Below are 14,758 nucleotides of genomic sequence, written 5' to 3'. Positions count from 1 at the left end.
ATGCCCTGGAAGAAGAGACTGGTCTGGATGGGAGGGGTGGCTTCCGGGGACCAGAAACAAGATTGAGGGCATCATGATGTGTTTCTGAGGTGTCTGTAGGAGTTTCTCTCTAACAAAATGTTTTCTATAGTTGAATAAATGGGAAAAGGCTAGTTCAAACCAAAGAAATAGACTTATTGATCACACACATTTCAAATCTTCACTAAGTTAACGTTCATTGTTAATCATCAATGAGAAGATGTGCAATGAAGCTTTTTTCCTCTGCTCTTTTACCAGGGGTCGTGAGGAGCATCTCATAGGGTAGTTAGGATAAAGAATGCATTTTGGAAGTACTGGCTTAGAATCTGTGTCAGCTCTGCATTTTAAAAACAGAGACAGCCCAACTGGTCCCTTACAACCTGATGTGAAGATTTACCTCTTGGTTATGGAGTGCAGACCTGAATCTTTCAACTGAATTTTTTCAACTGAAATCCTTTTGGTCAGGTGGTTTATGTGAATATATGTTCTGTGAGAACAAGGACCTTTTTAGTAACTATCATATCTCAGGCTCTAGGATCGGGCTTGTTCAATGGACATGCAATAAATAATGATGGGATGATTGAGGAAATAAGTGAATGTTTTCCATACTTAGATGATTGCACTTTTGTTATTTTTACACTTTTCTATTACTTCTGTGTAATGGAAAGTATTGCCCTCAATACTGGTTACATTTTAAATTCATTTTTATATTATCAATTCAATCGATTTCTATTTCATTTTGACCAGTAGTAATTTGGGGAGGGAGTTACCAGATAATTTTAGTACTCTTGTGGTGTCACCCAAGAGATGGTAGGACATAGGAAAGTACAGAGTTTTAATTTTTTATGTCACCAATTCCACCTTATGCTTTACTCATGTTTTTATTTGGAGAGGACACCCCCTGACAAGTGAGAGGCACTAAGGAGCAGACTTTTTTTTTTTTTTAACCAAAGGCACATGATATATTTTCATAAACTATAAAAAGGAATAGCTTTGAACCCTAAGGAAATTTGCATCTTAATATGTGATGATAAATAGCATATGTAATTTTGTAATTTTTGAATATTTTCAGATTTTATTACCAATTGATACAAAAAATTAGAGTGGACAGATGGTGTCATTAATCCTAATCATGTGAAAGCTTGAAACTTGTATAATTTCTAGAGTATTAACCATGAGCTCCTGGCTAAAGACTGACCACAAGGTGTGTTTCTCCCTTTTTCTATCTTCTATCTTAATTTCTAATTGTCACGTCTTCCTTTGCAATAATTCTTCTCAAGGTCTCCTCACTCACTTCTGGATCAAAGAAATGGCCCCTTGGATGGTTTCCTCCACTTTAAGTCTGCTCTATTCAACACATCCTTCTTATTCTTGCAAAAATAAAGGCTCAGGGAATAAGTCCAGCAAGTGTAAGTTACCAGTTGACAGAAATCAGCATAACATCAGGAAAACTAACAGTCAGAGCTGCCCAGGAAGGATGGAGAGTGTCCCCCGATGCTTCATTTCAAAGCCTAGGCTATCCAGCTGCTAACTGTATGTCTTTTCCAAATTAAAAATGTTATTCTCAGTTCTTTCATCTGTAAAATGGGAAAAACAATGGTGCCTTCTTCATAGTATCTTGTGAGGAATGAATGAGGTAGTGCATATCATGGGCTGAGCAGAGTGCTTGATACTTGGCAACCATTCAATGAATATCAGTAGCTAGGCTGTGCAGGGATTCAGAAGGCATAGGTATTGTATAACATGACCCTCAAGGGAGGAGCCTTCCAGATTCAAACTTTATTTTAGTATTTATAAGTTTTGAAATAGTATTTTCATTGGGTCACTGCTGTGCTGGATGAGTTATACTCAGAATGTATAATACCCATCTCAGATGGTTTTCCCTGGCATACTGGCTGCTCCAATCTCTGGCTGCATCCTAGAAAAGCATGCATCTTTGCCTCCAGGAGGAAGACAGGGCTCCTTCCAGCCTCCTAAATGCAGTATCCTTATTCCCACTTTGTTCCTTGAAATGAGGCTCCTGGAAGATCATCTCTACATCTTTGCTCTTGGGTTGGTTTTCATGAAGGTCTACCCTCCTTATCAAAGCCACCCACAGTCATTTAGCTTCTCCCTGATTTCTTACACCACTTGCCAATTTTATGCCTTAATTGAGAACAGCAGCAGGGTCATCCCTCCTTCTTCTCTTGTTGTTGACTGTGTTTACATCTCCTACCAACAATGATCAGTTACCTAAGGGCACGTGTCACGTCTTCTACCACTTGTGTTCTCGGTAAGCACCTAGTAAAGTACTCAGATCACATGGCCTGAGTTCAAATCCCAGGGTCACAGTCTACTCGGGTGTAGGGCAGCCATTTACCTTCTCTAATTTTGGTTTAGGGACATTTTGAGAAATAAATTTCTTAAAACATGCCTACTCATGTAGTGGGAATATGTAGGTAAACATTATACAAGCTATTAATATCATCACTAACGTTATTAGAATATTTGCAACGTTTTACCTTGAGAAGGTAAAAGAGTCAGTTTAATTTTCCAAAGCCAGCATTTCCTGAATTTTAGTTAGTGAAATCCGCACAGTATAAGTGGAAGGGAGGCAGTTGGGATACACTTTCCCTTCAGAACACTTCTACAAAGCCAGAAAGATCAGTAGATAGGAACTATAGCAGGCTTTAAAAAAGGCTAATTAAACAAACAAACAAAGAGGGAAAAAGCCCTTAACAGTCTGCATCAAAGTTCCTGAAAGTAAGGATCTGTATCGTCTGGGCATGTCAAAGCACCTTGCTCCCAAGGAAGCATTGTTTCTGGGCTGTTAATTTCAGGGTTACGTTTAAAACCCAAATAGTTCTGAAAAGACCGCCAACAGCAGTAGCTTATAACGCAATGCTACCCTCTCATATACCACCTTGCTCTGATTGTCGTCATCACCCCCCTGCATTGCGTTAATGATCTGTTCGCTTCAGATGATGGTCAGCTTCTGGAAGGCAGGGAACTTCACCTTGTTTCTTCAGTACTTCTAGTGTCTGATACAGGACAGACACACAGTGAACGGTTATTGACTAGTCTGCACAATCCCGACGAGCAGGTGGGCCTGGGTCTTGAATTCACTCTAGTGCATAACAACTAGAGAAAACATGCAAGCTCTTCCTCTCTCAGGCTGGTTTTGTTAACTAATGGATGGGTTGATGTTTCCCATAGATCCCAGGAAACCATGATTGTTTCATGAGAAGGTACCTTAAGGAGGCTCTGCTGACCTCCAGTGGACCCCACTGGTCTTCTTGCTCTTTTCCATCTCTTGCTTGCCTTGGGAGACTGGTTCTGAAAGGAAGATGCTACACAGATCCTGGCCCTGCATTGTCTAAGGCAGAGTAGACCAAACACAGAGACAATTTTGGCTGTGCTCCTGGTTAAGGAGACACATGGCTAAGGCGAACCAAGAGACACAGGGCTGAGTTTTGCCCATAATTGATTCAGATGCTATTGTTCATTGTGGCATAAGGAGTTTCAATGTAGGGATGAAGGAAGAGGAAAGGATTAGATGGATGTTTTTAATCCTCAGTTAGAGACTATATTTGAAAACAAATGATGTTTTAGCCCAATGACTATGTACATAAGGAGATTATTAGGTTACTCTCTGGACTTTAGAAGCCCCTTGGAGAAAATTCCTCTAGTTCTATACCTACTAGGGTCCTATCTCCTTTTTCCATCTCGTTCCTAGGCTTCTCATCTATGCAACCCTAGTACTATACCCTTTCCTCTCATTTTGGCTGCTAAACTAAACTGTGTGGTTTGGAGCAAGCCATTTAGAATTTCCATCAGTTTCCCCCATCTATAAAATAAGGATAACACACTGACCTGCTTAGAGGGATTAGGGTGTGAATTAACTCCTGTAATTAGTGGTTTCTGTGTTCTGCATACACCAAGCAGGATATGAATGCCAGCCATTGTCACGTGGCCTGAGTAGGCTTTGCTTCTAAAACTGTCCTTGGGAATAACTGCTTAGCAAAGAGCTGACAACTGGAAGTTGAAACTTTACACAGAAGCAATATTTCCAGTATTTTCTCCAAGCAATCATGAGTAAATTGCTCACTAGGGGTGGAAATGGTTTCCAGCCAGTTTTGCCTCTTCTGATCTGTGCACCCTGCAAAGCTCAGTCAATGCCAGGTAACTGATCCTTCCTAAGTCTGCTGTTTGGTGCAGATGAAGAATTCAGAATGGTATCATTTGGACAGGGGTGAAATTTCCGTGCAGTTGTATGTATTAAAAGCAAATAACTTGTGCTTTGTTCAAGGCAAGAGTTATAGAAATAGAATCTCTAATTTGTTAATATCCAACGACAAAGACAGCCACATTTTTTTTTTAATGGGGAAGAAGGATCATCCATTAACAACCTGTCTTGGCTTTCATTTTAGAAATGCTGAAATGTACCCCTTATCACCATAGGGAAAGGAAAGTCAAAATTATGACCTTGCAAGCTATATAAAACAACTGTTAAAAATAATGGGTTTAAAAAATTGATTTTCTAAACCTTCAATAGAAGGTTTAGGAACATATGGTACATATAGGCCAAGTGAATCTATTGTGTATTTTGATAAGAGGCCTACACGACTATTATTGAACAAACCATTTGCTACCCTGTAAATGCCATTACATTAATTTAGATTAACGTAGTGGTCGAGTTGCTACAACTGTGATCTAAATTTTGGAAGAGAATGTTAGTTTCAGGATGGCATAGGCAACTAGGCTAACATCCAGCATCTTTTCTGGAAACCAAAGGGAGGATGCCGTTCTGCAGCTATGTGATTCACCAATTTTTGTGATTCACCAAAAATTCACCTATGTGATTTTTCACACGTTTGAGTGTCCAGACCCCAAGGGTGCCCTGTGCTGCAGCTGTGCATTCTGGGAGCTGGCCTGGAAGGGATGCTGGGCCAGCATACCCTGGTGGGAAGAAAGGGAATTTCCCTTATTTTCTTTAGCTCCCTTAGGCAGTATCCTAGAAGTACATGTATGGTTGCTTTGCAAATATTCTCATCATACACAGAGAAGTATACAGAAGTGGGAGCCAACACAAATTAAGGTTCTAAGTGTTCCTAGGCCTTGTGTACCAGAAAGCACTGGAGAAATGTATTCTCTTCTGTGGCAGTGGTATAGTTTATCTGGGGATGGAAGAGACATCTAAGAAAAGCCTACTTCCTGCAGGAAAAGATGGTACTACATCTTTTCTTGAGGCAAAAGAGCTTTCTTGAGGCAAAAGAAGAATTCTGAGTTTGGCAGGGCAGTCCCTGTCACAGTACTGGCTTTTTTTTTGGAGAGTATGCATCATCTTCATTCAGGAATGGCAAAAGATAGTTTCTATTTCATTTCAAAATAAGGATGGCATTGCTAAGGAAAATGCATCATTTTGCCTACATAATTTTTTGGATAAAAGCTGAGTTTATCAGTACAGGATGATCGCTTTGGTTTATGGAATGAATTCCTTTCTGTTAGGCTGCTTTCTGACTATTAGATTTGACACAAACATGTGCACACGGGTATTAACAGGAGTCAGGCCAGTTCGGAGGTAATCATGAACTTGTCTTGATCTTTGCTACAGCTACAGTAGAGATGCATTTCATATTCAATCCATCAGAGATAACCGTAGTACATTATCTGGTGGATTTATCTTTGCTTATATTGTATGAATATGGAAAGGCATTAAATGTGTGTTTACAGTTTGATAAACATTCAACATAAATTATACATTTTAATTTCATTTATTAGTTGGGGACTATGGAAAGCAGGGATATCATTGCATACAAACTGCCATTCAGATTGAAGGATTAGCAGTTTCCTGAAAAAGGTAGACTAATTGTAAGGACAGAATTCATTTTTGTCTCAAGTGAGTCCTTGCCTGGTTTGTAGTTGGAGCTTTAGAAAGGCGAAAGGAGAGGCCAGCTCATCCTCACGACAACATAGTTCACATTTTATACTTCCTGCAGCTCCAACATTGTCATCATGAATAAATCTAGTGCTAATAAACCTTCTATCATTTGACAACTTGAATATTGTAGTTACCACACAAATTATCAAGCTCTATTTATGTCTAAAAGAACTTGGCCTGATCTTTTAGCATTAGCATGCAGAGGGGTCTCCATGATATTATCTTATCATATAATGACTCCAAAAATCTCACAGAGATGAATGGTGATAACATAATTCCAGAAAGTTGCCACTCTATATGTAGAAATATATTGGCAATAAAAACCAGTCACTGTGTGCCTTTCCCCAGTAGGGGATCTCTCACTTTTCTTTGATTTTTAAAGGCTTCAGATCAATAACTGGAGTGACATTATTAACAGCTCCCTCAGCACCTTGGCCAGTGCTAATATTAAATCCGTTACACCTTCTGTTTGACATTTGCAGTACAACAGAAAGTGCTGTAGATACAGTCCCACTGTCTGGGGACTGAGGTTGGATGTGGGGTTAGTTAGATGGTTTCCCTTGCCTGACTTCTAAATTCAGTTCATTGATAGGAAACTTAAACCAATACAAAAAAAAACAAAACAAAACAGAGAACCATCCCCTCTCAACCCAACACTATACTAGATGGAAAATAGTGCACCCATAAAACTATACTTATATCTCGTATCTACACAGCTTTGGAAATAAAATATTGATCTGATCCTCAGATACATTTTTACATTCTTTATTGTTATTCCTAATCATTTGTTCTTTTAATTAAATCATGTATTATGAAAATTGTCTAATGAATGCAGAGGAATTGAGTTCCTGCAGATATGGGAGCTGATGGAATTTACCATAGTGCAGGGGCATATGTAGAAAATACAGATTATTTCTATTCAGGTAGGTACACAACTGCTTCCGTTTTGCTTGCCTTTATAATACTCATGGCTGATTCATGTCAATGTATGACAAAAACCACTACAATATTGTAAAGTAATTAGCCTCCAACTAATAAAAATAAATGGGAAAAAAAGAAAATAAAGAACACATGAATATACTGAGTATGTAAAAAATAAATAAATAAAAATAAAAAATAAAAAAATACTCAGGACGTCATAGAGTAGGCGTAACAGCATAAAGATCATACTGCTAACCATTATTATCTTAACCTCCTGTAACAGTCTAGCTGTGCTGCAACCATAGACAGAACACAGTAAATTTTCCTGCAGACAACCGATGGTTGGCCACGTTGCTATAGTTCATCTTCCTTTTCACTGAGAGTACTGTCTCATACATTTTGCTAACTTGTCTAAACTTGGGTACAGTATTGATTTCTCCCTCTGTGAGCTTGCACCCATTCAATGGGCAGCGAAATCTCTGGTCCTGGCTGAATTCCCTCCCAAGCATGACCCAGGAATGACTCCTGACAGTGGTCCTACGGCTGGGAGTTGATTGTTAGCTAGAAGGAAACAAACCACTGGAGACAGAACGGAAATTCTATGTTAAAGTGAGGAACATGCCAGGGAAAGTGGCCTGTGAGGTTAAGTGAGAGAAAGTAGGCTACGGAGGCATGTATGTTATAGTTTTATTTTAGTCAAACAGAGAAAATCCCACTACATAACTATATATGTCTACATATTTACAGCAACAAAATGTAGAAGGATATCCAGTGTACAAGAATAGTGGTTATTTTGGGGTGGGGGTAGGTAGGTCTTTATTCTTTGTCGTCTGCATTCTTGGAACTTTTTCACAATGGACATGAATTTTATAACTGGAAAAATATCAAGCTATTTTAACAAGAAAAAGGAGGCAGTAAAACACAACAATTTGATGGCCCGACCTAAGGAATAGAAACTCTTTGCTTTCCAAAGAGGGAGACTTTTCAAGTACCTCCAGGAGTTCTTGAAAGAGCTGCTTTTCTGTTTATTAAGCATATAAAATATGTGACACTGAAATTTATTTTTTCTAAAAAAGGATAAGGTTCATAATGCCAAGATTATAGCTAATTGTTAAGAGTGAGCTACAGAACTACAAAAGCAAACTGAGCCGTCCAAACCTCATGTTCCAGAGGTTCTTCCCAGCAGCACCCCCCACCCCAAACCCCACAGGAGCAGAGGAAAGGCTGTGGAAAGGACAGAACAAGCCCTTCAGGAATGCTCGGATGAAGCCTTAAAGAGGCACCTTAAAGAGGCACCCTAAAAAGGAAGACTAACTATAGCAACGTGGTCAACCATCGGTTGTCTGCAGGAACTTTTTAAAGTAGGCACTTGTTTATTTCTCTTCTGCCTGCCTTAAAATTTCTCTAAAAGAAATATCATATTAAACTATTAATGAATGTGCATACATATAAAATATTTATTTGGGTTTGCTGTCCCATCAACAGATTTTTTTTTTTCTCATTATCTTGAGACTACTTCGAGACAAGACAATCACAGGACTGGCAGTTCAAAGAAACAGAATTCCTATTATGGCACAGGATCACTGCCTCTTAGGCTGGTTTAGTCACTTATTTCCTTTTTATTATAATGCCAAATGTTATTTAGATTTCAGTCACTTAGTAATGCTACACTGAACACATCAGGGCTCCTGAAAAATTCCATACCTACTAGTCCCTTCATTTTCATAATCACCACATATTGATATCCATTTTCCAACCAAATTACACTACTATTTAAGCAAGAATCAGTGTTTTATCGGAGTTGAAAAGATTATGATGTAGTGAACAACAGTCTTCAAAAATGTTCTTTGGTGTTATTAAGAATTAGAAAATCTTGTTAAAATTCTTTCAGCTTTTAAGAAACATAAGCAGCTTTGGGATGTAGTGCCTGACATGGACTTTTAAAGTAATTCCCCTGGAGCAATGATCTGTGCTAGTGAAGATATTTAGTTAAAGGTAGCATCCTACACTGCCTTTCAGTATTTGAGCAGTCTATCTAATTGCCTTTTTAAGCCAAAGATTGCAAATAACCAACACTAGAGAATTTGAAAGCAAAGCCAGTTTAACATTCTCTAATGGTGAGAAATACACTCTTCAGCAACTAAGAGGCAGTTTTTATGCGATTGTTGCTAACAAGCCCAAGTTGTTAAGGACTGTGCAAAGTAGGGTTTTCCATTATATCAGTTAGGGTGGCTGGGGATGGGGAGGGGAAGAAACCCGGGTAAATTTTCAGTCACACTTTAAGGATCAATGACAGAGTCACTTTAAAGGAGTTAGTTACTTTTCCGATACCAGAATTAAAGGCTGCTAAGTGAGGCTGAAGCACATCCTAGTGCTTCAGCAGGCATGGGGTTCATCAGAGTTTTCATATTTAATCTTAAACCGTTTTTTTTCCCCCATTTATTTTTATTAGTTGGAGGCTAATTACTTTACAGTATTGTAGTGGTTTTTGCCATACATTGACATGAATCAGCCATGGATTTACATGTGTTCCCCATCCCGGTCCCCCCTCCCGCCTCCCTCTCCATCCCATCCCTCTGGGTCTTCCCAGTGCACCAGCCCTGAGCACTTGTCTCATGCATCCAACCTGGGCTGGTGATCTGTTTAAACCGGTTTGATTTGACTCTAGTTTTGGATTTCCTAGTAGAATTGGTTTCTAGGCTGTGGATTTTTTTTTTTCCTTCTCTTTTAAGGGACAAGTCACCCTTAACATGTGTTTAGGGAAGACATAAAATTCAGTATGAATCAACAGTGGGGTCTGGCTGCCAATAGGACCTACTTCCACCCTGGGCTGAATAACAGGAGCAGAGGAGCCTAAACTGAGAAAGGGGACAGTCCCTCTGCTTTGTACTGGTCACAGTGCATCTAGAGGCTGCACTCAGCTCTCAGAGCCCTGTGTTTAGAGGGCCACCAGCTAATGGAAGCATAGCCAGGTGAGGATGGCTAGGACGGTGAGGGTCTTAGCAACATGCCATTAAATAATGCTTGCGGAATGAGGGCAGTTTGACTTGAAAAGGAGTAGGAAGGTGGGAGGAAGAATTTGGTGAACCTAACTTCATATATTTGAGAGGCTGTGAAGGGGAGGAAGATGTCAATCTGAAATGTCCCAGAGAGCAGACCTGGGATGGGTGGGGGCAGGGTAGGAGAACTGCAGCAAAGTAGGTTGGCTCCATATTAGGAATACCTTTCTATCAGAGCTGCTCACCAGTGGAGTGGGAAGCCTTGTATGTTCCATAGATTCCTGTTAGGAATGAGTTTCAGCAGAGGTTAGAAGAGCATCTGTTGGTTTTGCTGGAAACGATGAATGCATAAGTTGGAGGTTGGATTAAAGGACTGTTGAAGACTCTTGTTAACTTGAGGTTTTGTGATTCAGGGAAATGAAGCCCACTTTTTCAAGGTCTTTGTTCATACTAAGGTTTATAAACTTGATTTCTTACATACTGAGTGTTTTAAGTGTCATGACCAACGCTGGTTTCCCAGCGCAACTCCAGAATGGAGTAGAAAACTATTTTCATGTATTGCTTCTCAAGTATAGCCAGATATGAACATTCTAATGACTAAAAAGAAGGTCCAGTGATCTCACTGACGTCGTCTAAACAATGAAGTCAGTGAGCTATGGTACAAGAGTATATGACTCCCCTGACCTCTGGAACAAAATTATTTTTATCTTTAAATGGTAAAGAGTATACTTAAATACTCTTTTCTTATGGATGGGACTCACTGGAGAAGGAATGATCCCCACCCAAAAGCTAGAAAATAATGCCCTAGAAGCTTCAGTTAACTTAAATGGGGAAACATACATTGATTCTAGAAGGAATTAAAATATTTCTCAAAGAGGTAAACATATATTTTCCCTTCTGTGTGAGCAAACATGCTGTGATTATTTCTAAACAGATCAAATTATTTTCTTGGAAGTGTATAGAGTTATTTTAAGGTTAATCCAAAGGTAGTTTTTTTTTTCTTTTTTCCCTTTTCTCTTTCACAAAATGCTTTTGTTTTGTGAATCTGTTTTAAAACAACACATCAAGTAAAGTACAAACATCTTTAGAGGGCAAAAATAATTTCCCAAGTAAGCAAATAAAACTTTGCACTTCAAATCAGGCCTTGATTCATTAAAAATCTTAAACTTCTCATGAGAAAAATTAACATTTAAACCACTGCTGCTTGGCCAAGCACTCCACCACACAAGAATATGAAATATCTCCTCTAAAAAAGTACAAAAAGGACAAAACCACAAATGTGGAACTTCAATTAATTTAAAGCCCCAATCAGCAAAGAATAAATCCTTCGCAGATCTAATTACCAGTGCTCTCGGAAGACCCAGGCCGACCAGCCAATCTTCCCCGTGTTTGAACAGCTTGATGAACTAGGGGACTGATGGATATCAAGTCATTTTGTTTAATTTATAAATGGATTTTCCCCTAATACTTAAATTATCATCAGTACAACACAATGAAAATGGGAACATTCTGAATGCAAAGTCTATAAGAGTCCTGGAAGGAATCCCAATGAGGAATGTCACCTCTGTTCATTCCTCTATACAATTGATCTAATTAAATACTGAGGGTGGAAAGGCAGTTTAAAATGTAGCCATTTCTGTTTTCTTTTTAGCCTTAATTTATCTGTTCACATCTTTCAAGTACCTTCTGATGCTTAGAAAAAAAAAAAAAAAAGAAAGTGAGATTTCTGCAAGCCCCTAATACCTTTAATTCTCCACAAGCTAATATTCAAAAGTCTTTGCCATCGATTTTGCTGAATAATAAATAAATGCATTACATTTAGCCATGGTAACAATGAAAGGCAGAGGGCTTTCCAAATCTGAACCTTTTCCCTCCATTAATTTGAAAGAGAATCTAAAGGAACTGGTACCTTCTGTGCATTTTGTTCACCTGAAATTAGATCTCTGGATTATACTTATTAAAATGTCTTCTTATTTTCAAATCTCTTCCTTACTTAATTACCGCCCAGGACAGAAAGCTGCATGGAATTGTTAAATACCATTAGACCTATTTGTAGTCTTTTCACACTGGCAACTTGAGTGCAATCATTGGCAAAGGTCCTACCCACCAACCCACATGTTGGGATTGCAAGTCCCACCTGGCTCGGGAGTCTCCGACTGGGAGGAGGAAGATGCTGAGCTGGCTCCATCTTCAGTGGTACCCTGTGAGAGGAGACCCCGCCCAGGCGGGAGCTTCATGCCCAGCTGCTCTGCCATCTCCACGTGGTCCCCGGGGTGGACATAGTCAAAGACGCTGCTGCCTGTCAGCTCCACCTAGAGGGGAAGGGGAAGAGTGAAGAAAGTTGTCACAGGCTTTTCATTTTCAAATCCAGCCCCCACTGCGATTCAGCTTCTGAGCAGGAAAGGAAATCTATGAGGCCTCCAGAAACAATTCTTGTCCTGAGTTTTTACCCTCAGATGCTTAAGGATTCTTGAAATTGAAAGTTGTGTTTTTTTTTTTACCCCCACACATATTTATTTAGCATGTTTAGCCCAGTTTTTTCTCATACACTGTTTGTATAAAGCCAAAACATTCTATGAAATGAGGATGAGTCTGCCTGAGTTCAGCTGTTTTACTCACGTACCACCAAATACTTGCATGTTTGGTGTCAACCGGATGATTGACTGAATTCCACTGTTTTCTTATTGAAAAGTTTGAGCTTTGTATAGAAACAGCCAGAGATAGCCAAAGAGGATTTTCAGGATGCATATTTATACACATCGGCTTATTTCTATGTAAATTTAAATGGAAGGAGTGCTGCTTACAAATATATGCAAAGGCCTAATGTTTTCATTAAATATTACTCATTAGCTCTGTAATCATATGGAGAATTTTCCATGCAAAAGAGGTCAGCTGGGGTCTGAAGCAGCCGTTTTTTTTTTTTTCTGCTGGTATCAGCGTGTTTTGCCTTCAAGCTAATAAAATACATGGTACAAATCTCCTTGGGGGCTTTAAAGAAAAAGTTTTATTTTGAATAAACTTCTTTGTGGGAGGTTGACATGAGAGGTAGAGAATGAATATCAAAGATTGGAAGAGGGCCAGCCTGCAATGGAAGCACACTGCCTATTGCAGTGCTGTCTGGGGCATATGCTGTCTGAGTGGGGCAGAAGTCGCTGGTAAGGACTGGCTTTACCTCTGTACTCTTCTGATGCTATCGCTCTTACTTCTTTCCAAGAATAGCAATAATGGTCCTAAAATAATGTAGTTGGGTTATAGGTAGTGTGACAGCGAGAGATGTGTTAGCAGAACAAGAAAAAGCTCTTTCCCGGGTCACTAATGGCTTTCCCATTCCTCTGGAGTTTAATGGTCTCAGGCCAGCTATGATGCGCCACAGAAACTGCCAGAAGTTCAGATCGTCGCTAGTTTCTTGGTGGATGTTTACTTAGACTGCTTCCTACTTCACCCGCCTTTCCTGGATCATTTGCAGCATCCTTCCAAATTCCCCCTGAGTGCCTGCCCTCTTTTTCCTGCCAAAAAGGAAGACTGTGCTGGTGGTGGGCATACTGTCACAGAGAGTGGAATGCTCAGAGCAGTTACCGCCCCCAGAACTCCAAGCCCCGGTAAAATGATCACATCGAACTCCCGGACACCATCTGATTAAAACCTTAACAGTCGACACATCTTCAACATCTATCAATTAACAGAAGTAGAGCCAGAAAAATGGGAGGCTAAATTCAGTTTGGTTAATAGCTATTCCTGAAACAGGCGCGCATAACTTTTACCGAAAATGAGGTACTTTCTCTTTGCTATTAAATTACACTCTCCTGTATTACCCGACTCCTGACTCTATCATTTTACAGTAACGATTCCCTCCATTTTGATATTGTTACAGAGCATAAATCAGGATTCATAAGTGAGCGGTTCCTACCCTCTGGGAGGGAGGGATTACATGGAAATAATCCCTTTAATGTGCGCCTTGCCTCTAAGCGTTTCACACAGCAATAAATGGGTAAACTGACTTTGAGCAATTAAGAAATTAAATGAAACTAATAAAATGTGTGCTTTAATATTTCTTGATGGTGATTTTGTTTGGGGATTAGCGAGTTTGAGGAAGTTGCTCTCGTTTTGCGTGGAGTCCGACTGCAGCGCTTTAGTAACTATTTGTGTCACTTTTCTCAGACTGAATCCTCCGTTAACGCCGCGGTGTGCCCGCTGGCATAGACCAGACTGCGGTGAGATGACAACACCGGTGGGAGATGCCATTGGTTTTTTTAGGGTGTGGGTCTTGAATATTCATGGGGGCCGGTCACATGGTGAGGAAGCAGCCCGCTGTCTCCACAGCCTGCTTTACGTAGACGGGCAGTTGCTTTCTTTCCACAACATGATGTCCCAAGCATAGCACATCCGGAGCCAGACTGAGTCACAATGGGTAGTGTTCCGTTATGACCCAGGGAAGACTCTCCTTCAGTCTCCTGAGGACTGTGACAGGGGCACATTCTCAGTGCCAGCCCCTCCATCCTATATTATGCTTTGGGCTATCTTGGAAGAGAAGTCTGACCCTGTCATAGTCTTCCTGAATGTACAGTGATAAAGGCCATGCAGTGTAGGGGAAAGCATAAAACAGCTGGACTTATAAACTGACTTGGAGATCAGAATCTTTTCCTCCTCTGCTGTGTGACCTCAGACCACTCACTTAACCTCTCTGAGCTTCAGCTTCCTATTCTGCATGTGGCAGTCTTGCTGCTCTGCAGGACTCTGGGGAAGCGGAAGTGCCACTCACATTGCATTCCACACGGATGGCACCCCATTCCACCACACTGTGGGATGGTGCAAAGCAGTGGCCTGAGCTCTGGGGTGGAAACAAGACTTACTTTACCTGCCTCACAGTCTAAATTCGAAAATCGGATGAAACCAGGCAGAG

General features: G+C 40.1%; 1 protein-coding gene across 17 annotated transcripts in view; it reads right to left on the bottom strand.

Moving 5' to 3' along the window:
* The window catches only part of NPAS3 (neuronal PAS domain protein 3), a 930,536-nt gene that overhangs the window by 122,726 nt on the left and 793,052 nt on the right, over positions 1–14,758 (bottom strand). For all 17 annotated transcript variants that reach the window (XM_043921657.1, XM_043921658.1, XM_043921659.1 and 14 more), the window contains one exon: positions 11,996–12,170. In XM_043921657.1, coding sequence (XP_043777592.1) covers positions 11,996–12,170 — 175 coding nt within the window. The remainder of the gene's footprint in view (positions 1–11,995; positions 12,171–14,758) is intronic.

This window comes from Cervus elaphus, chromosome 13 (genome assembly GCF_910594005.1).
Source record: "Cervus elaphus chromosome 13, mCerEla1.1, whole genome shotgun sequence".
Taxonomy (NCBI): Eukaryota; Metazoa; Chordata; class Mammalia; order Artiodactyla; family Cervidae; genus Cervus; species Cervus elaphus.
Note: the sequence above shows the minus strand (reverse complement) of the source record. Positions and strands in the feature narration are given on the sequence as shown.